This window comes from Mastigoproctus giganteus, chromosome 12 (assembly GCF_048544385.1).
Source record: "Mastigoproctus giganteus isolate SK-2022 chromosome 12, ASM4854438v1, whole genome shotgun sequence".
In the NCBI taxonomy this organism is placed as follows: Eukaryota; Metazoa; Arthropoda; class Arachnida; order Uropygi; family Thelyphonidae; genus Mastigoproctus; species Mastigoproctus giganteus.
The window spans coordinates 77,588,757-77,613,002 of record NC_143586.1 but is presented as its reverse complement, the minus strand read 5'-3'; the positions used below and the strand labels follow the sequence as shown (position 1 = coordinate 77,613,002).

Sequence of the window (24,246 nt, the reverse complement as noted above, 5' to 3'; positions counted from 1 at the left end):
ATTCCGACGAAATATTGATGACATCAAGGCCCTCCTGCAAAAGCACGAGCCAGTTTGCTTTTGCTTGCAGGAGACATATCTAAAGGCAAATGATGATCCCACAATGCACAACATCACATTTTTTCGAAAGGATAGAATTGCGGATGGCCCTGTACATGGGGGAGTGGCTATCCTTGTGGGTAACCAGACCCCAGTGCAGCCCTTGCTAATTACAACCAGCATAGAGGCCGTTGCAATTCGCCTTTCAGTGGGATTTTTAATAACTGTGTGCTCCATTTATTTGCCACCTGGGACTGACATCACCCAGGCAGACCTTGATGATCTTCTAACGCAGCTGCCTCCCCCTTTCTTACTTCTCGGGGATTTTAACGGACATAACACCCTGTGGGGTAGTGTTAACATCAACGGAAGGGGACGAGTCATAGAGCGTATGCTCAATGACAATGACCTTTCCCTTCTGAATACTGGAAAAAACACCTTCTTCCACATACCTACCCGTACTTTTTCTGCCATTGATCTCTCTATCTGCTCCCCTTCTCTACTCCCTTCACTCACTTGGGAAGTGGAGGAGAATCCATACGGAAGTGATCAGTTCCCTGTGATAACCTTGTTACACAGTGGGAGACCATGTCTTCCTTTCAGGTTACCACGGTGGAAGATTGATCAGGCTGACTGGTTTGCCTTCCAAAATCAGGCAAATTTTGATCTCAGTACCGTCAGCCAAGAGCCTATCAATGAAGCAGTAACGTACATCACAGAAGTTATCGTCCAAGCAGCTGCGAATGCAGTTCCAAAAACATCTGCCCGGTTTCCACCATTTCCCAAACCTTGGTGGAATTCCCAATGCACGACAGCAAAAAAGGCCCAAAACAAAGCGTGGGGGATATTCCGCCGATATCCTACCACGACCAACCTTATAGCCTTTAAACGTGCGCGAGCCAAAGCTCGCTACATCCGTCGTCAGAGTCAAAAGGAATCGTGGATCCGTTTTACATCATCTATTAACCAGTCTACCAACTCCAAGGTAGTCTGGGAAAAAATCCGGAAAATGAAGGGTAAATACACAGCACACCCCTCATCGGTCCTTGAATATAAGGGATGTACTATTGCAAACTCTACTGCAATAGCCAATGCTCTTGGGGAAACGTTTTCTAACATCTCTGCAACGTCATCTTACTCCCCAGAGTTTCTGGTCTTAAAGTGCAAGAGTGAAAATCAGGCCCTTAAGTTCACATCGAAGGGTTCCCACCCATATAATGGGCCATTTACTATCCACGAGCTAAAAACAGCACTTGCCTATACAAAGGCTACCGCTGTTGGACCAGACAACATCCACTATGAAATGATCAAACATCTTTCATCAGAATCCATGGACTGTTTGCTTTTCCTGTATAACAGAATCTTCCTTGAAGAGCACTTTCCGGATACCTGGCGCAAGGCAATTATACTTGCTTTTGCTAAGCCGGGAAAGGATCCTAAATGTCCAAAAAACTATCGTCCTATTGCTCTGACCAGCTGTCTGTGCAAAATATTGGAGAGAATGGTTAATGCTCGTCTCTTATGGTATCTAGAATCGAACGACCTTCTCTCCCGCTTTCAGTGCGGCTTCCGAAGAAATAGGTCCACACTGGACCACTTAATTAGACTGGAAACATCTATTCGAGATGCTTTCCTAAAAAGAGAACATTTGGTGTCCATCTTCTTTGACATGGAAAAAGCGTACGACACAACTTGGAGATTTGGTATTTTAAAAGACCTTTACAATCTCGGTCTGAGAGGCCACCTCCCCATTTTTATTAAAAATTTTTTATCCTGCCGTTATTTCCAAGTTCGTGTAGGATCCTCCCTTTCGCGGCCTTTTTGCCAAGAGGAGGGGGTACCACAAGGATCTGTCTTAAGTGTTACGCTTTTTGCCATTAAAATAAATTCTATTTCTGAACAACTTCCTCCAACTGTAAACAGTGCACTCTATGTCGATGACTTCAGCATATTCTCTCAATCATGCAATATGAGGGTTATTGAGAGACAACTACAACAAGCTATTGACCGTGTTAACACCTGGGCCACGGCCAATGGTTTCAGGTTCTCACCGGAGAAGACCGTTTGCGTCCATTTTTGTCGCAAACGTAACCTCCACCCCGAGCCTGAATTACGACTTGGACAAAGCACCATTCCAGTTGCATCAGAGGCGAAATTCCTGGGACTCATTTTTGACAAAAAGTTGACATTTGTTCAACACATTCGTCAGCTACGTACAAAGTGTACGAGAGGGCTTAACATTCTCCGCTCTCTCTCTTCTACCTCTTGGGGTGCAGACCGATGCACTCTACTACGTCTGTACCGTGCACTTGTACGCTCAAAATTAGATTATGGGTCTCAGGTGTATGCATCTGCTAGGAATAGCGCTGTTCGGTGGCTTGACCCCGTCCATCACCAAGCCATTCGTATCGCTACTGGTGCATTCAGAACCTCACCTGTCCAAAGTCTGTATGTCGAAGCAAATGAACCATCTCTGTCGCTTCGACGAATGCAGTTGTCGCTACAATATGCCTTCAAGCTGAAGTCGATGCCGGACCATCCCACGTGGACATCCGTTTTCGAGCCACGATGGGAAAATCTTTATAACACACGACGGACCGCCAATCGCCCATTCGGCATTCGTGTTCAAGAGCTACTCAATGAGCTTAACATCTCGGTAGACAAGGTCGCTCGATCACCAAAGGACCCCCTTCCACCCTGGCATGCACAAACACCAGCATGTGACTTCTCGCTGAAGATTGCGACGAAGTCGAATACTCCAATTTCAGTCTACCTTCAGCTCTATTCACAACACCGTGCAGAACATTCTGACTTCTTGCCAGTTTATACAGACGGCTCGAAGTCAGAATCATATGTAGGATCTGCTGCTGTGTTTCCAAATAAAACCATATCAGAGCAGTTACCTGTTAACTGCAGCATTTACACTGCAGAGCTGCATGCCATAGAGTTAGCTCTAGATCACATAAGAAAACACCGTTACCAACGGTGTATTATATATGCCGATTCAATGAGTGCACTACAGGCTTTATCAGCGATGTCACACAGCAATCATCCAACACTGTCCCGAATTCAGCAGATAATATACAGCCTCTATGTAAGTGGATTCGATATCCATTTCTGCTGGATCCCCAGTCACATCGGGATTACAGGAAATGATTTGGCTGACATTGCAGCCAAATCGGCAGCCCTGATGGATAATCTTGGCCTGTTGGTCCCCTATACAGACTACAGGCAAGTGATCCGTAATAATTTACAATCTCAGTGGCAAGATTCGTGGCATCGACTGATTACTACAAACAAATTATGTCGAATTAAGCCTGTGATCCATCCTTGGCGGTCCAGCTTACGCAGAGATCGCAAAGAGGAAGTTGTTCTTGCTCGGCTCCGCATAGGACATTGTCATATTACACACTCCTTTTTGCTGAGGGCTGATGACCCTCCTATGTGCGAGCAGTGTGACACCATTTTATCCGTTGAACATATTTTATGTAACTGTACCAGTTTTAGAAATGCTCGTTTTACCGCTTTTAACCATCTGACTGAGCCGTATACACTCAGTCAGATTTTATCCGACAATGACAATGTGTCTGCTGTTTTTAGTTTCCTAAGATCATTAAACCTTTTTACACGCATTTAAAAAAAAAAAAAAACTTATTATTTTAACATTTACTATGGTTACTTGTTTACTGATCTTTGTCTTTTATAGTTTATACTTGTTTTTATACCCTGACTTAGTGACCTAATTCATTAGGTCACTGAAAGTTTTACCTTTTTATGACAAGGTTTTGGCGCATTATAGCCTTAGTTGCTGATGCGCCAATAAAACTCAACTCAATCAATCAATCAACTTGGGACTAGTACTTGACACTAAACTTACTTTTCAGGCACATCTAAGGCAATTACGGACGCAGTGCATGAAAAAGTTGAATATCCTCAAAGTTATCTCTTCCATGGCATGGGGAGCCGATCGCTTCACGCTTCTGCATCTATATCGAACCTTAATAAGATCTCGTCTGGACTATGGAGCTCCAGTATATGATTCTGCACGTAAGACAGCTTTGGCTTGGCTCAATCCAATTCAACATAGTGCTCTGAGGATTGCCTCCGGAGCTTTTAAGACGTCCCCAGTACAAAGTTTGTATATAGATGCCAATGAGCCTCCACTAAATCTCAGGAGGAAAGTATTGCTTCTTAGCTATGCAGCCAAATTACGTAGCCTCCCTTCTCACCCCATCTGGACATATCTCTTTGAACCTCAGTGGGTAAACTTATACAGAAACAAACCAAATGAAAATAAACCTGCAGGTATCCGGCTACAAGAGTTAACAGAAGACTGGGGCATCTATCTTGGAAATATATCTCAAGCTGCAGATGCAGTACAAGCACCATGGGCAATGTATACACCTCCTTGCGATAACTATATTTTCTTCAGTGGGTAAAACACTCCCTATCGAACAACAACATTAGACAGTTACATGAGTCTCATGCATTGGCCAATGCTCGCAGTCTCCAAATATATACAGATGGCTCCAAAACTGATATATCCGTAGGAGCTGGAGTAATCAGTCCTACAACCACTGTTTCTGTCCAGTTACCACTTGAATGTAGTGTTTATAGTGCTGAACTGTATGCGATAAAAATGGCTTTAAATGTCCTGAACGACCATCTAGACACCCAGATCATAATATACACTGACTCTTTAAGTGCTGTCAATGCCCTACAGAATAAATCACGAAATTTCCATCCACTTATCCCACAAATTAGATCTCAGTTATATCACCTCAGTGAAAATGAGCAAACTGTAACGTTTTGCTGGATACTCAGCCATGTTGGTATTCGAGGAAACGAGCGTGCAGATGAAGCAGCAAAACACCCTACTTGTTTCAATTACATCCCAGTTCCATATTCCGACTACAAACCAATCATACGGCAGATATGCACTGAGATATGGTCTGAAATGTGGCATCACCAAACAGATAACAAGCTCCTTCAAATAAAACAGAATCCACAGTTTTGGAGATCCAGTTCCCGATTAAACAGGCAAGAAGAGGTTGTGCTTGCTAGAGCACGAACTGGCCATACATATCTAACACACTTATTTTTACTACTAGGTGAAGATCCTCCACTTTGCTCGCTTTGTAGTACCACACTAACCGTGAAGCATATTATCATTGAGTGTCCACGTTACCATTCAGCCAGAATTGCATGTTTCAGATCTCTACTGAATTCACAAAACCCACTGCAACTAAAACATATACTAGGAGATGATGCCAATTTATCAGAATTGTTTATTTATCTGAAAATGATCAATGTATACAACCACTTCTAGACCCATCTATAATGTATTGATGAATTTTCGAAAGAAACAGGCGCAATTTGGCCATAGTAGCCCTTGTGCCAATAAATCCCACAACAACAACAACAACAACTTGCGACACCATTTTATCAATAAAGCATATTTTAGTATATTGCGTTAATTTTACCCATGTTCGCAATATATATTTTACCGCTTTTACTCATCCGACTGAGCCTTATACACTCAGTCAGATTTTATCAGACAACGACCACGTGTCAGCAGTTTTTAAGTTTTTACAAGCTATGAATATATACACACACATATAAATTGGATCATTTATTTTTAAACTTATACTGCTTTTATATATTTATATATATAAATAATTTGACGAGGTAACCTTTTTAAAGGTTACCAGAATTCATCTTTAGTGTTATTTTAATCATTTCCTGGCGCAGTATAGCCTTAGTTGTTTTTGCGCCAATAAACACAAAATCAAATCAAATCAAAAACCTGTTCCAGCATCAGACTATCCACAAATCATTCATGGTGCATGCCTAACAGAATGGACAGCACTCTGGCACTCCCAAACAAATAAACTTTTTCAATTTAAACAGGATCCTGGAATTTGGCGTTCCAGTGTCAGTTCATCAAGACGAGAAGAAGTACTCCATACACATTTGACTCACCTTCATTTACTCACAGGAGATGATCCACCACAGTGGATCATCTCCTGTGAGTAAATTTGACTGTGAAACACATTGTCATTGAATGGCCATACTATAAACAAGACAGAAATACAACCCTGCAATCTCTGGTTAACCTTGGGAAACCAATAACTTTAGAGAATGTCATTGGTGACAATGCAAATATTCCTGAATTTTTTACCTTTCTGAAGAAAATTGGAGTTTTTTGTCATTTCTAATTTCTGCCTTTTCTGACTGGACAAGAAATTCTCATAAACTATTACAATAAAGGAATAGGTGCATTATAGCCAAAGCAACTTATGTGCCATAAAACTCCCACAACAACAACAGGATTTAGTGTAAGATCAAGTAAGTTTTTATTTCCTCTGTTTGACAAAAAAAAAAAAAAAAAAAATTTGGGGTGGCCGTGTGACATTAATGTGAGTAATATTGCAACGTGTTTTCAATGTTGTGGTATCTATGCAGTCACTCATCATAATATACTGTGTTGAAATTCAGTTAACTAGTTTAGTTACATACATAACTAATCAGCTTAACTGGAAAATGAAGGAAGTGTAAATAAAATATGAAAACAAAATTTATGATGCCTTAAAACAAAATATGTTATGTTGAAATAAAAATAATGCTTCATAAGTCACTAAGCAGATGCCTTTTCTGACTTCCACTTTCCTTATTCTTTTCTGATTTTTAATTATAAACACAAGATGGAACTTACCTAACAATCTAACTGTAATCCACTGAATTCCCAGAGAAAACGACTTCTGGCTTTCTGCCACACACCTAAACAAAATTTTAAAACAATATTTTAACCAAAGCAAGGTAATGCAGATCTTTGGAAATGAGAAAATTTATCCTATATAGAGCAGAGCAACAATTTTTACAGTGTATGATTTCAGAATGTTTGGAAAGTCATATACCAAATCATGCTTCATATCATAAAAGGTATTTCATGATATGAAAGGTAAGATATTTTAATTAGAAATCACTCTTAGAATGACCTTTGTATGGAGATACAAAGGTCATTCTAAGAGTGACTCTTCTGAAACTTCATCTGAGGATGCATCATTATTATAGCTAATGATTTAGCAACTTCCTTCAGTAGAACCAAATAGATACCACCACCCTTTGTGCCTGGCCCCGGGTGCCAAGCAAATCTTGAGGCCAAGCGATCTTCCCTGCGACTGCTACTGCGATTGTATTAGAGAGATAAGCTTTTCACTTTGAGTTTTCACGTTTTTTCTTCCGTTATTCAAATATATAATAAGAGTTCTCTTTCTTAAAGAATAAGGAAGAAGTTGTAGAAAGGAAAATAACCTTTCTTAATTTTTCTCTGTACTAACCTTCTATTTTACTCGCTTGGTCACTTGGTGGCACTACTCCTGCCTCCCCGTGGCGGGGCTGGACCTGGGTGAAAAGACATCACCCAGGACTAAAAGGAGTTGAAAAGGGAGCAAAAAACTAACAACACAAGATTGGAGAAAGTTAACTCCAATAAATGTGATGACTTACAGCCGAACATGTCTCAGGCTAAGAGAATGAAAATAAACAGTTCTCAGCCTACTGTTCCTTTCTTTTTGGTGATACATTCCTTATCACCACAACCCGTTGGGAAATTATCCCCTTTCTTAGTTCAGAAGACTATAGAGTCCATGGTTGGATCACCAAAAATGATAAAACGATTAGAATCAGGTGATCTCTTAGTAGAAACCTCACTAAGTCATCAATCTGAGAAATTGCTAAAAATGAAAACTTTTGCAGGACTACCAGTTCAAGTTACCCCACATAATTCCCTGAATACATCGAAAGGTGTTATTACCGAATGGGACCTTTTGACTGTTTCAGAGGAAGAATTACTGCACGAGCTAACAGAACAACAAGTAATACATGGTAGGAGGATAATGATGAAGAAAGATGGAATTCTCATTCCAACCCGATCAGTAATCCTCACATTTAGCAATCCTTCTCTTCCCCAATCAGTTAAAGCAGGATATTTAAATTGCAAAATCCGTCCATATATACCTAATCCAATAAGGTGTTACAACTGTCAGCGATACGGACACTCTCAGGCGACATGTCGCAGTGACCACATCTGTCCACTCTGTGGATCAAAAGACCACAATCAAGCAAACGGCACCTCTGCTACACCACTCTGTCCCAATTGTCATGAAAATCATCCTGCTTTTTCGAAGACATGCGAAATGTGGGTATTGGGAAAGCAAATTCAAAAATACAAAGTAGAAAATAAAGTGTCTTATCCGGAAGCAAGAAAACAGATACTTGCAACCAAACCTTCACGTTCCTATGCTTCAGCAGTGAAACGACAGCAAACTATAGCCACTCAAACGGAGGTAGTAATACCTCTAAATCAAATTATAGACTGGAGTAAAGTAATATTGATGACAAAAACAGTTTCACAAGAAACATCCAGTGGTAAAGAACAGGATACTTCCATGCCTGGAAAGCAGAAATCAGAAGTAAAATCTTCAAAAACAAAGCAAACAGCATCTAGTAAGCTATGTGAACAGAAACAAACAAACATAGACCAAATGGATACTGATGAACAGAGAGAGAATGTATTAGAACTACATCCTGCAGAAGATATTGACACACCTCGTCCTAATTTTCCGAAGAAAGACAGACCCAAATATGATAAACGAAAAAACTCAAAAGCGCAGTCAGATTCAACAAATCGTTCCGAGACCTAAATAATGCAACATATTATTATACAATGGAACTGTCGTGGCTTACGTGGAAAATTGGATGAAATAAAAGATATTATTCAGCAGTATAAACCGGCCTGCATTTGCCTTCAGGAGACCCATCTAACACTTCAATCTTCACGCACATTTCAAAATTATACACTTTTCCGGAGAGACAGGAATGATAACAGGACTGCCAAAGGACGAGTGGCAATTTTGGTGAATACTAATATACCAGCTAAGCAAACAACATTAAGAACCAACTTAGAAGCAGTAGCGGTGAGAATAGCCATCGGAATTTCTATCACTATCTCGTCCCTATACCTTCCACCAAATACTCCCATTTCCAGATCGGAATTAAACGATCTTACTATGCAGCTGCAACCTCCCTATTGCCTTATGGGAGATATGAATGTCCATCATCATTTGTGGGGATCTTCTCACACAGACAGTAGAGGTAACTTAATCGAAACTTTCCTAGATGATCAACAACTGAATTTACTGAATACCGGATCTCACACTTATATCAGTTTGGCTACAGGTATCACTTCTGCAATAGACATAACAATGTGTTCTCCATCAGTTTATCCTAATATAGAATGGTTCGTGTTGAATGATCCTTACAACAGTGATCATTTTCCGATAGTATGTTCCATACAGACACAATCGACTCTCACAGAAGGAACCAGAACAGTATGGAATTTTAAAAAAGCTAATTGGAGTAAATATATTCAATTGATCAAACTGGATAAGCAATTAATAGAATCCCTACCAATAGATGACGCTGTCTTATATTTCAACGAACTATTAGAAGCTTCCGAAGCTACAATACCTCAAATAAGTAAGGTAAGGCAGACGCGGTACAACTCTTGGTGGAATGCAGAATGTGGAACAGCCAAAACAAAACAAAATCGTGCATGGAATAGATTCCGAAAATATCCAACAACCCTCAATTTGATTGCGTATAAAAAAGCCAAAGCTGAAGCGAGGAGAATTCAGAAAAAAGCAAAGAAAAATTCTTGGATCGTGTTTGCTTCCACACTTACTAGGAGGCCCCGGGTGCCAAGCGTTTCTTGAGGCCAAGCTATTTTCTGTGCTAAATAGTGCTGCGATTCCTATAGCGATTTTCTAAAGCGACTGAGTTTTTCCTTGTTTCATTTCGTTCGTAAGTCTTTCTGTTGATTAGCTCTACTTTTTAAAAGTATAGAAAGAGAGCCAGAAAAAGGAAAGTACCTTTTTCTTTATTGTATATACTAACCGTACTAACTCCTACGCTTGGCCACAAGCGGCACTGCTCCTGCCTCCCCGTGGCGGGGCCGGTAACCTGGGTGGAAAAGCTAATCCCCCAGGGCGAAAAGGAGCCGACATGGATAAAGAAAATTATCCAGCCTTAGAGCCTTCAAGCTCAAATACCATAGACTGGTATAACTCTGATGAAGGTAGTGCGCAACATAAGCGCTTAAAAGTAGATAATCAACCCGAGTATCCAACTTTCCTGATTATCCATTCCTTAACTAGTCAACCAGTGAGCAAACTCTCCCCATTTATTATAGAGAGATTTCTAGAAAATGCTGCTGGATCACCTAAAATGGTCAAAAGGTTACAGTCAGGGGATTTGCTGGTGGAAACTACACAGTCGAAACATTCAGAATTATTGTTAAAGATGACAACATTTGGTGGTATCCCTGTTAAAATATCTCCCCACTCAACCCTAAATAGTTCCAAAGGTGTTATCTCTGAGTGGGATCTATTGAATGTAACAGAAGAGGAGCTTGTACAAGAACTTAAAGACCAAAAGGTCATACAAACTAAGAGAATTTTGACTCGTAGAGACGGCAATCTCATTCCAACCCGCAGTGTAATTCACACATTCAATACCCCAAACTTACCAAATACTGTAAAAGCTGGTTATTTAAATTGCCATATCCGCCCGTATATACCAAATCCAATACGGTGTTTTAAATGTCAGAAGTTCGGACACTCTCAGGCAACGTGTCGAGGAAACACAATATGCCCAAAATGTGGATCCCAGGATCACACTCAAACAGACTGTACTGCTACATCTCCAGTTTGTCCTAACTGCAGGGAAGAACATCCTGCATATTCTAGAAATTGTGATTTATGGAAAGTTGGGAAAAAAATACAGAAATTTAAAGTGGAAAATAAAGTGACTTATCAGGAAGCGCGACGACAAGTACTGAAAGATACTCCTGTACGTACATATGCAGCTGTTACAAAGAAATACCGTTCAATTGCCACACAAACCACTGACTCAGTTCCACCGAACATATCACTGGCTGAATGGGCTAGAGCTCAGCTTTCAGTTCCTCAGCCATCCTTGAAGCAAAACAACAGAGACCAGACTTGCAATACTCCAATCTCCATCCCAAATACTAGTGGCATTAAGTCCCAAAGTGAGACCAGGATGACACAAGCCGAATCTTCTACTAAAACTCAAATTAATACTGCAGAAATGGATACAGATGACAAAACTGAACAAGAACCTATATTAGAAATTCATGCCGAAGAAGATATGGACACTGGACGGCCTACCTTTCCTAAAAAAGATAAAATTAAAATAGATCGCAATAAGCCTACTGCCTCTAAAAAGCAACCGGATCATCCTACCACTAAAACTAAATAATGAAGTGCATTTTACAATGGAACTGTCGAGGACTACGTACTAATACAGATGAACTTTATGAACTAATCCGAGATTTCAATCCAGCAGGCATTTGTTTACAAGAAACTTTTTTAACTCCACAAGTGACCCCCTCAATAAAGAAATATATTTTGTACAGGCGTGACAGGAATACAGCAACTGCAGCCCATGGAGGTGTAGCGGTTTTGGTATCCGTTACTATTCCGTCTAGACAAATCCCTTTAAAATCCAATTTAGAAGTTGTTGCTGTGAGAATAGAAATTGGAATATCTTTATCTCTTATTTCTATTTATCTTCCGCCGAACCAAACGTATATACTCAGAGACTTTGATGAGCTCCTTGCCCAGATACCATCTCCTTTTTGTCTGATGGGTGATTTTAATGGACACCACCCATTATGGGGAAGTCTCCATATGGATAAAAGAGGGCAGCTAATAGAAGCATTACTGGACAAACAAAATCTAACTCTGCTGAACACCGGTGCACATACTCATGTTCATTTTCCTTCAGGAAATACTTCAGCCATAGATCTATCTATTTGTTCCCCGGCTCTGTACCCAAGTATACATTGGGCTGTATTGGATAATCCTCACAATAGTGATCATCTTCCAATTACTTGTAAATTCCAAACTACCACCACCTATCCGGAAACTCGCAGAAGATGGAAATTTACAAAGGCAAACTGGGAAAAATTTTCCTTAAATACAGTTTTAGATAAAAACTTCATTCTGAACCAGTCAATAGATGAAGCTAATGACCATATTACTAAACGGATACTAGCAGCAGCTAACATAGTTGTCCCTCAGTCGTCGACTCATCCACGCAGGTGCAAAAACTACTGGTGGAATGATGAATGCAATAGAGCAAAAAAAGAAAAGAACAAAGCTTGGAATATCTTCTGCAAGCATCCCACTATTATAAACCTTATAAATTACAAGAAATTAAATGCTAAAGCACGACAAATAAGAAGGAAAGCCAAAAAAGATTCCTGGATACAGTTCGCTTCCACTATCACCAAAAACACCGATACAAGATTAATCTGGAGGAAAATCCAACATCTGAATGGCAAATATCCATTGTCATCCTCTCCAATATTGATCTGTAATGGACAGGAACTGTCTTCCTCCAAAGACATAGCAAATGCTTTTGCTGAAGCCTTTGCAAAAATTTCAGCAGCAAATTCATATGATGCTTCATTCCAACAAATTAAAGTGGTAGCAGAAAGGTATAAGTTAAATTTCAACACCGGTCTGTCTCTTCCATATAATCAGCTTTTTACTATATCCGAGTTAACGGATGCTCTTAACAGAGCACCCAATAGTGCAGCGGGACCTGATGGTATATTTTATATTATGCTAAAACACTTGAATGATACTGCTTTGCAAATTCTTTTAATATTTTTCAACAGAATTTTTGAAGAACATATTTATCCTAGCTCTTGGAGACATTCACTTGTATTAACCATCCCTAAACCAGGGAAAGACTTCTCTAATCCAGGAAATTATCGTCCAATTTCCTTAACTAGTTGTTTGGGGAAAACACTGGAGAAAATGGTTCTGAAGCGCCTCACCTGGTTTCTTGAGTCACATAACATCTTACATAAAAATCAGTACGGTTTTCGGCAAAATAGATCTGCATTAGATATGATGACCAAAGCAGAATCGAACATCAGAAACGCTTTTGTCAGAAATGACCACCTTGTTATGGTAAGTTTTGATTTAGAAAAGGCCTTTGATACAACATGGCGTTTTGGTATTCTGCGTGACCTTTACACCTTTGGTCTACGAGGCAGGCTTCCTCTGTTTATTCAGAGCTTTCTCCAGAGCAGAACCTTTCAGGTTAGTCATCTAAATACTCTATCTAGAATTCATATACAGGAGGAAGGGGTCCCTCAAGGGTCTATCTTGAGTCCAACTCTATTTTTAATAAGAATAAACAAAATCATCCATGATATTCCAAGCACAGTAGAAGTATATCACTATGCAGATGACCTCATGATTTCGTGCCAAGGAAAAACTATGAATTCTATTGAGAGACAGCTTCAAATCTCAATTAACAAAATCGAGCTGTGGATGTCTCGCAATGGCTACCGCTTATCACCACAAAAATCTAACTGTATTCATTTCTGTAAAAAACGTAAGATCCACCCTGAGCCTGAACTACATCTTAAAAATACCACCATACCTCTTTCCAATAGTATCAGATTTCTTGGCCTAATGCTGGACAATAAATTAAACTTCTTACAACACATCTCATATCTGAGAACCATTTGCTTGAAAAAATTAAATATCCTCCGAGTACTATCTTCATTGACGTGGGGTGCTGACCGATACACTCTGCTTCGGCTATATCGGGTATTAATCCGATCTCGCTTGGATTACGGAGCTCCAATCTATGACTCTGCCAGGAAGAGTGTACTAACTCGGCTAGACACCATCCATCACAGTGCCCTAAGAACTGCTTTAGGAGCATTCAGAACATCCCCTGTACAGAGTCTATATATAGATGCACACGAACCTCCACTCCATCTTCGGAGGAAAATGTTGATGCTGAACTATGCAGCAAAAATACGGAGTCTTCCTTTTCATCCTATCTCGCCATACTTATTTGAGCCCCAGTGGACCACATTTTATCAAAACAAGCCTAACGAAAACAAGCCTATTGGGATAAGGTTGCTACAGTTAACACAATGTTGGAATCTAGACATGGGTAATGTCTTTCAGGAAATGAGCAATCACGACCCTCCGTGGTCTGATTATACACCAATTTGTAACTTCTCATTCCAACAATGGGGGAAAAAGCAAGCAGCAGACCTTACCATCAGGAAACTCCATGCTGCACATGTAGCAGAAAATTCTCGGTATCTTCAAATATATACCGATGGCTCGAAAACAAGTACGACAGTGGGCGCAGCAGCAGTTTCTTCTATCTTTTCTACTTCTGTGTCCCTTCCAAAGGAATGCAGCATCTACTCTGCTGAACTGTGGGCGATTAAAATAGCTCTGGATCACGTTATTAATCTGTCTAGTAAGCGAATTATGATCTACTCTGATTCTCTGAGTGCAATAAAATCATTGAAAAATCCATCCAAACCAATCCACCCCATCTTGAAGCAAATTAGATCACAGATAATTGCGTTACAAGCTGCAAACCAATTAGTCCGTTTCTGTTGGATAACGGGTCATGTAGGCATCAAAGGAAATGAATATGCAGATCAAGCCGCTAAACATCCAATCACTGCAAGATCTCCTAACTACCAAGTGCCATATGTAGATTACAAATCAGTCATAAAAAACGTGTGTGAAGAGCAATGGTTGCAAATCTGGCAGGCTCAGTGTGGAAATAAACTGCTTCAATTTAAACAGGAACCTAAGTTATGGCCATCAAGTATGCGATCAAATAGGCAAGAGGAGGTGATCCTGGCTAGGACGCGTATTGGGCACACGCATCTAACCCATATTTATCTGCTCATGGGGGAAGATCCGCCTATTTGTACATATTGTCAGACTACACTTACGGTGAGGCATATTCTAATAAATTACAATCATTATAATAATTATCGGGAAAAAATTTTCAAATCGCTTTCATATCTGCAAGAACCTTTGACATTACCCATCTGATTGGAGACAATGCAAATCTAGCTGAGTTCTTTTATTTCTTAAAGCAGACGGGATTATTTTACAGATTTTAACTGTAAATTGCACTATCAAATAGAATCAGGCACAATATGGCTTTAGCAGCCCTTGTGCCATTAAACAGCACATCAACCAACCATCAACCGCTTCTGCTGGGTTCCCAGCCACATTGGGATTAGGTGAAATGCTTTGGCTGTTGCCGCAGCCAAATCAGCAATTCCCAATAATAACCGCTGCCTGTTAGTCCCCTATACAGACTACAGGCAAATAGTACATCAAAAGATACATTCCCAATGGCAGGATTCGTGGAACAGACAGACTGCGAATAAATTATATCATATAAAACCTGTAATTGAACCGTGGCAGTCTAGTCTGCGCAGGAATCGTAAGGAGGAAGTTGTTCTTGCCCGGACCCGCATAGGACACAGTCATTTAACTCATTCGTTTTTGCTGAGGGCTGATGACCCTCCTATGTGTGAGTCCTGTGGCACAATTTTAACAATCAGACGCATTTTAGTTGACTGTACCAGTTTTAGAAATGCTCGTTTTACCGCTTTTAACAATCTGACTGAGCCGTATACACTCAGTCAGATTTTATCCAACAATGACCATGTGTCTGCTATTTTTAATTTCCTAAAATCAGTAAACCTTTTTAATCATATTTAAAAAATCTTATTATTTTAAGATTTTCTATTGTTACTTGTTTACTGATATTTGTCTGTTACAGTTTATACTTGTTTTTATAACCTGACGTAGTGACCTAATTCAGTAGGTCACTGAAAATTTTTTACTTTTTATGACAAGGTTTTGGCGCATTATAGCCATAGTTGCTGATGCGCGAATAAAACTCAACCAAACAAGCAAACAAACCTTTAAATATCAGGAGAAAGATGTTGCTGTTAAACTATGCAATCAAGATCCAAAGCCAGGTTACCCATCCTAATTGTTCAATACTTCATGATCCGCTGTATATGACCCTGCATAGAAACAAACCACAGACAGTTCGGCCTGCTGCTATTAGGCTAAAACATCTAACAGAAGATTGGGATATACACTTCGATAAAATTTTGCGAGATCCTATAGATCCTGACCCTCCATGGTCCGTCATCATGCCATGTTGTGACAAGTATTTCCATCAGTGGGGTAAACACTCTCTATCAGACTTTACCGTCCGACAGCTACACATTGAACATATTCAACATTATCCTGACTTCGCAAAAATATATACAGATGGATCGAAGTCTGAGAGTGGATCGGGTGCAGCAGTGGTACTCCCTGATACCATCATTTCTCAATCTCTTCCGACAGAGTGTAGTAGCTACACAACTGAATTATATGCCATCAAGCTTGCATTAGAAAATGTCTTCCATATGTCAATTCAAAAGAGCATAATATACACAGACTCGCAAGGTTCCGTATTAGCATTACAAAACAATTCCCCGCCTACTCACCCGTTATTAAAGCTCATCAAAACACAGTTGATACGTCTTAGAGAGCATGAGCAAAAGGTTATCTTCTGCTGGATCCCAGGCCATACCGGAATACCAGTGAATGAAATTGCAGATGACGCTGCCAAAAATCCATCCAGCCCAGCCCCAACAAATTCGCTAGTACCCGTCACAGATTATAAAATGAAAATACAAAGAATATGTAAAGATCAATGGACTCTTCAGTGGCAAACACAATCCCATAATAAACTACACCAAATAAAACCCTTACCAAAATTATGGGCTTCCAGCTCTATAGAAAACAGGCAAGAAGAAGTAATTTTAGCCAGAGCCAGAATTGGCCATACTCATTTAACCCATCTGTTCCTTTTGTCAGGAAAAGATCCTCCCCAGTGTAATCATTGTCATACACCACTCACAGTCAAACACATACTTCTGGACTGTACTATATATAATAATGCTCGACTAATATAATGTTTCTTGTTTACTGATATCTGCCTTTTACCGTTTATACTTGTTTTTATACATTGACTTGGTGACCTAATTCGTTAGGCCAAAAAAAATTTTTTACCTTTTTTAATGACTAGGTTTTGGCGCATTATAGCCTTAGTCGCTAATGCGCCAATAAAACCCAACAACAACAACAGCTCGACTAATGTCTTTCAATTCTCTGTCAAATTTAAAGGAACCTCTGTCACTTAGCCATATCATAGGCGAAAATTCAAATCTTGCAGAATTCTTCTCCTTCCTAAAACGAATAGGATTGTATAACTGTATTTAACTGCTTCTAAATCAATAAACGCAGACAGTATGCACCACTTCCATAAGTGCAATATGGCCTAAGTAGCCATTGCACTTTAAACCCAAACAACAACAACAACATTATAGCCTTAGTTGCTAATGCGCCAAAAAATCCAAACAAACCAACCAAAACAAAACCATTATATAAAATATAAAATTTTACAGGCTCATTTTAGCCGCAGTAGCTCTTGAGCCAAGAATTTTTAAATCAAATCAAAATCAAAACTGATAAATAATCGTAAACCAATAACTCTTGAAAATTGCTTTGGTGATAAGGCAAATATTTCTGAATTTTTTGACTTCCTCAAGCAAACTGGACTTTTTAATAATTTCTTATTTCGAATTTTCTTTTGATTTTATAGAAATTCCTGATCTCTTAAAATAATAAGTGAATAGGCACATTAGCCATAGAAACTTATGTGCCATTAAGCCTCAATAACAACAACAATTACCTTCCTGAGAATGATGCACAAATATCATCTGATCTGAATCCTCTTTTTTAATATAACAATCATGTACCCAATAAGATTGTAATAGGTGCATTATGGGCTTAGTAGCCCTTGCCCCAAAAAAACCCAACAACAACAATTGGGATACATTTATTTATAATATAATTAAAAATGAGTGTTTAAAATCTTGTAAATCTCTGGAAAGTGCTATATGTTGACACTCACCTCAAAGTAGCCGAAAGAGATGGCATGCTGACCAAAAATGTTAACAACATACAGAAAAACATGATGAGAAGAAATACTGGCATGTATCCACAAGTGCTGGGACATGTTTCTCGAGTTGCTTGAATTTCTACATACGCACTATCAATAGAAACATTTCTTCCTTTGTCTTTTATACAGGTGCAATTTCCGTATACCTAAAATTATATAAATGAATTAATATATATAATGTTGGATAAATTATGCTATGCTGTATAAGGCTAAAATTAAAAATATAAAGATTTTTCTAATATGAAGGAGAGAAAATTCAGTATTGCTGCAAAATTAAAAAAAAAAAAAAAAAGAAAGAAAGACAGAAAAAAAAAAAAACATTGATGCTCACGAGCAACCACTAACTTTACACAGGAAAACACTGTTACTGAAATATGCTGTCAAGACACAAAGTTGTGCCTGTCATCCATTTAGTCATACCTTTTCAACCCACTGTTAGAAATCCTAAACAGAAACAAACCTAGCATAGTAAAACCAGCTGGTCTTCACCTTCTTGAATTGGTCCAAGTTTGGAATATTTCCATCTATTCCGTAAAGCAGGTAGCAACCTATACTCAAGCACCACGGGCTCCTCCTCCTCTTCCAACCTGTGACGCTTATCTCTGTCAGTGGAGAAAGAATACTTTGCAAGCATCAAATGTCAATTAAAAACCATTTCCTCTGCGACCGAGTTTTCTGCATTTTTAATAATGCATTCATTATCAGAACAGCCTCTTAGTAAGCTATCCCCCTTTCTTATCCAAAAACACTTGGAAACTATTGCAGGGTCTCCCAAGATGGTTAAGAGATTGCAATCGGGTGACTTACTAGTAGAAACTGTCAACTGCAGGCATTCTGAAAAACTCTTTAAAGTGACAAACTTTGCTAAAATTCCAGTAAAGGTAACTGCCCATGCAACCCTAAATACATCTAAGGGTGTTATATCTAGTTGGGACCTTTTGAATGTGACAGAAGAAGAAATTAAAGAAGAGCTAAATGAACAAAATGTAATTGCTGTCAAAAGAATTATGACTAAAAGGGACAATATACTCATACCCACCAGAAATATCATTCTCACCTTTAGCAGTCCAAATCTACCATCATCAGTAAAAGCAGGATATCTACTCTGTCACTTTCGTCCTTATATTCCTAATCTGTTGAGATGCTATAAATGCCAAAAGTATGGCCACTCTCAGACGGCATGCAGAGGGAACCCAGCTTGTCCTAACTGTGGATCTTCTGATCACAGTCAAAATGACTGTTCGGCAAAAGAAATGACTTGTCCTAATTGCAAGGGTAACCATCCTGCTTACTCTAAAACATGTGAGAAGTGGAAAATGGAAAAAAAAATTGTAAAATATAAAGTCGAAAACAAAGTTACTTATCAGGAAGCAAGAAAATTAATTGCGCCCAGTATATCTAACCGTAGCTATGCCAGTATTGCAAAAAAATATCAAACAATAGCCACGCAAACTGATGTTACTGTTCCATCCAAAATATCAATCTCTGACTGGACGGCCCCGAGTGCCAAGCGTTTTCCAAGTGATCAAGTGATTTAAAGTGATTCTAGAGTGCGCTTCTCAATTATACTTAGTTTACTATATTTATAGCGATCTTAATTTTTTAGTACTCCATAAGTAAGTTTTGCTAAAAGAATCTAGCAAACTAACAGAAAGGAAAGTCACCTTTCTTTTTTCTCTTATCTCAAACTAACCACCAACCCTACTAACTTATAGCAACTGCTTGGTCACTTGGTGGCACTGCTCTTGCCTCCTCGTGGCGGGGCTGGAAACCTGGGAGTTGGAAGGTACGCTCCCAGGGCTAAAAGAGCAAATCATGAGTAGTAAAGTCACTACTTCCCAAGGGACTTCAGAAAAGATCCCACCAAATCGGCTTGATGAAGAACCAGAAAATACTGCCAAAAGGCAAAGAACAGACGGCTCCAAACCATCACAGATTCCTTTGTTCCTAATCATCCACTCCACAGGAGAGGAGACACTAGGAAAGAAATCCCCATTTTTCATCCAAAAAGTCTTGGAAGGACTAGCCGGAACACCAAAAACGGTCAGGCGACTCCGATCTGGGGATTTATTAGTCGAAACGTCTAGTACTAGACATTCAGAAAAGCTCTGAATGTATCAAACTTTGGAGGTATACCAGTAGTGGTCACCCCCCATAACACTTTAAACTCTTCGCGGGGAGTAATCTCCGAATGGGACCTCTTACACGTTACTGAAGAGGAAATCAGCAAAGAACTCCAAAATCAAGGAGTGACAAATGTAAGACGGATTTCTATTCGGAGAGATGGAAATGTAATACCTACCAAAACCTTAATCCTGACATTTAACACACCAAAAATCCCATGCACCGTAAAAGCAGGATATTTGAACTGCCAAGTAAAAGTATATATTCCAAATCCTTTGCGCTGTTTCAAGTGTCAACAATTTGGACACTCTCAAACAGCATGTAGAAACACACCGACATGTGCTAAATGTGGATCCAAAGAACATCAGATTGATGAGTGCCCAGCCACAGCCCCAAAGTGTCCAAATTGTAAAGGAGAACATCCCGCGTACTCCAGAGCATGTGATAGATGGAAAAAAGAAAAAGAAATACAGAAATACAAAACAGAGCACAATATTACATACCAAGAAGCAAGAAAAATGGTCCAGCCAACCATAACCAATAGACCAACGTACGCACAAGTAACAACTAAATTTAAATCAGTGGAATGTCAAACTGAAATCTCAGTTCCTCCAAATGAATCTTTTTCTCCACAAGTCAAACACTTACTCCAAGCAAAGCAACAAGATAAACAAGAGAAAACAGTAAACACACCCATCTCAATCCCCTCAGATTCTCCAACCTTGCAACAGTGTAAGAGTAATAGCAGACCACAAAATCACGAACCTAACTCAGAATTTATGGAATTTGAGAAAACGGGAAAGATAGATGACGATACGTTGGAAATCCATGCCGAAGAATCAGAAGAAGATATGGATACCGGAAAACCGATATTTCCCAAAAGAGACAGAGTAAGGACAGAAAAACAAAAGACAGTCACCCAACGAAAACAGCTCGAGGGGCTGAGCAAATATAAATAATGGATAAAATTATCCAGTGGAACTGTCGTGGATTACGTACTAATTTTGACGACGTACTGTATCTGATCACCCATTACACACCAATCTGTATATGTCTCCAGGAAACGTACCTCAAACAACAAGATACCCTGAATATCAGGAACTACTCAATGTACAGAAGAGACCGAATAACTCAAAGTATAACACATGGAGGAGTTGCTATATTAGTAAATGACAGAATACCAACACAACAGGTGCATTTAAATAGCCCATTAGAAGCGGTAGCAATTCGTACAATAGCAAGGTCCCTATTAACCATATGTTCATTATACATTCCACCAGGAGATGATGTCTCTTATGAAGACCTAGACGCATTACTACAACAACTACCACCCCCAATTTGTCTGATGGGATATATGAATGGACATAACCCTTTGTGGGGATGCTCCGACTACAACAGAAGAGGACGCATCATTGAACAACTTCTAGATAATCATAACCTCTTACTTCTTAACAGGGGTAACCACACCTACTTCCATTTTCCAACTCGGACCACCACAGCTATAGATCTTACCATATGTACCCCTACACTTTACACAGCATTTAATTGGCCCCGGGTGCCAAGCGTATTTCGAGGCCAAGCTATATTCTTGCGATTTATAAAGTGCTCTTGATAAGTGATTGAAATTATATTTTACGTTCACATTTCTATAAACAGTTTTACTTTAAAAAACAGTTCTATACTTGAAAAGTAACAAGTAGAACACAGGAAGGAAATACACCTTTCTTTACATTTTCCTCAATTTATATTTTTACTAATTAACTAACACTTCAACCGCTTGGCCTCCGAGCGGCACTGCTCCTGCCTCCCCGTGGCGGGGCCGGTAACCTGGGGGAAAAGTTATCCTCCAGGGCGAAAAGGAGTAACGATGGATATAAATGACTATCCACCTCTAGAGCCTTCAAATTCAAGGCCAGACATACCAAATGATGATGACCTAAACCAACCAAAAAGGCTCCGAAGAGAAGTGCAGAGCAATGAGATGCCAAACTTCCTTGTAATACATTCGCTCTCCAACCAGCCTGTTGGCAAATTGTCACCATTTGTCATCCAAAGATTTTTGGAATCCATTGCTGGTACGCCGAAAATGGTTAAACGTCTGCAGTCCGGAGACCTACTAATCGAAACAGCTTCCTCAAAACATTCAGAATGGCTGCTTAAAACAACAACCTTTGCTGGGCTACCCGTATCTGTAACTCCCCACAATACGTTAAACTCGTCAAAAGGTGTCATCACAGAGTGGGACCTGATTACAGTATCTGAAGAGGAACTAGTACAGGAACTGGGCAATCAAAAAGTAATTAGTGCAAAACGTATAAAAACCAAAAAAGATGGAAATCTTGTTCCAACCCGATCCATAATTTTAACATTCAGCACCCCAGATTTACCATCCTCAGTAAAAGCTGGCTATTTAAACTGCCGAATACGGCCTTACATACCTAATCCTCTACGTTGCTTTAAATGCCAAAAATATGGACATTCGCAACAAGCATGTAGAGGTGATGCCATTTGTCCAATTTGTGGTTCCAAGGAGCATACACAAACAGACTGTTCAGCCTCAAGTCCCATTTGTCCAAACTGCAAAGAAAGTCACCCAGCCTTTTCCAAATCTTGTGAAATGTGGAAAACGGGGAAGAAAATCCAAAAATATAAAATAGAGCACAAAGTCACGTACCCTGAGGCACGCAGACAGGTTATGTCGACCATGCCCAGTCGTTCATATGCAGCTCACACTCGAAGCTTTAATTCAACAGCAGCTCAAACAGATGTATCCATACCTCCCTGCACATCTCTATCTAAATGGGTTAAAAACACATTATCAAGCCCTGTCAAAGACACACATCAAATTAAAACCACTGAATCGACCAACACTCCAATCAGTATCCCAGTTGAGACTCGGACAGTCCCGCATGACAAAGAAAAACTGAAAACTACTAAACACAACAATAAACCTGAATCATCCACTGGTAGTATGGAAGTAGATGTAAACCCAGATCATGAAGAACCAATACTAGAACTTCACGCAAACGATACTATGGATACCGGTCGCCCTACCTTCCCGAAAAGAGACCGAAAAAAATCCTCCTCAAACAAAAAACAGTCAGATGAATCGTCCTCATCTAAACCAAAATGAACCACAGCATCTTACAATGGAATTGCAGAGGCTTTCGTTCAAACACAGACGATATTCAATACCTAATTAATCAATATTCTCCGGTTGCCTTTTGTTTACAGGAAACTTACCTAACCACACAAATTTCTCCTTCGATAAAGAACTATTGCATTTATCGAAGAGATCGAAATACCGCTAGCGCTGCCCATGGTGGTGTGGCAATCTTAGTAAATTCAAAGATCCCAACTAAACATATCCCACTCCAAACTAATATAGAAGCTGTTGCTGTTCGTATAATTCTCCATAGTGCAATAACACTAGTCTCAATATACCTACCGCCAAACTGTACTAACTCTTTAAAAGATCTTGAAGACCTCTTTATACAGGTACCTCCACCTCTCTGTATATTAGGGGACTTTAACGGGCACCACCCATTATGGGGCTCTCCTAAATTGGATAGACGAGGCCGACTAATTGAAAGTTTTTTGGATGCACTAAATCTCACTATACTCAATACAGGTGCACCGACACACGTACAGCTTCCAACAGGACACACCTCAGCAATAGATCTCTCAATTTGTTCACCAGTACTAGTCCCAGCCATAGAGTGGTATGTAATAAACGATCCCATGGGCAGTGACCACTTCCCAATAGTATGCAACTTTCTAAAAGCAAAGACTCCTTCAATTCAACCCTGCAGAAAGTGGAAATTTGTCCGAGCAGACTGGGCAAAATTTCAATCATCAATTGACCTCGATGAGGAAAAAATCCGCCTCCAGCACATTGATGATGTGACAGATTACATCACGTCGCATCTTCTAAATGTGGCTAAAGACACAATACCAATATCAAATCCGCCGGGCCGAAAGCATTATAATTACTGGTGGAATGACAAATGCACCACAGCAAAGAGAGCAAAAAATAAAGCCTGGAATTTGTTTCGGAAATGTCCGAGCACAGTCAATCTCATTAATTATAAGAAATTAAGGGCAAAAGCACGCTTC

The 24,246-nt window shown here is 39.6% G+C and overlaps 1 protein-coding gene across 2 annotated transcripts in view; it reads right to left on the bottom strand.

The window, feature by feature from the left end:
- The window catches only part of LOC150077208 (solute carrier organic anion transporter family member 4A1-like), a 748,389-nt gene that overhangs the window by 138,357 nt on the left and 585,786 nt on the right, over window positions 1-24,246 (bottom strand). For both annotated transcript variants that reach the window (XM_090386038.1, XM_090386039.1), the window contains 2 exons: window positions 17,959-18,152; window positions 6,755-6,819 (listed from right to left, as the gene is read on the bottom strand). In XM_090386038.1, coding sequence (XP_090242164.1) covers window positions 6,755-6,819; window positions 17,959-18,152 — 259 coding nt within the window. The remainder of the gene's footprint in view (window positions 1-6,754; window positions 6,820-17,958; window positions 18,153-24,246) is intronic.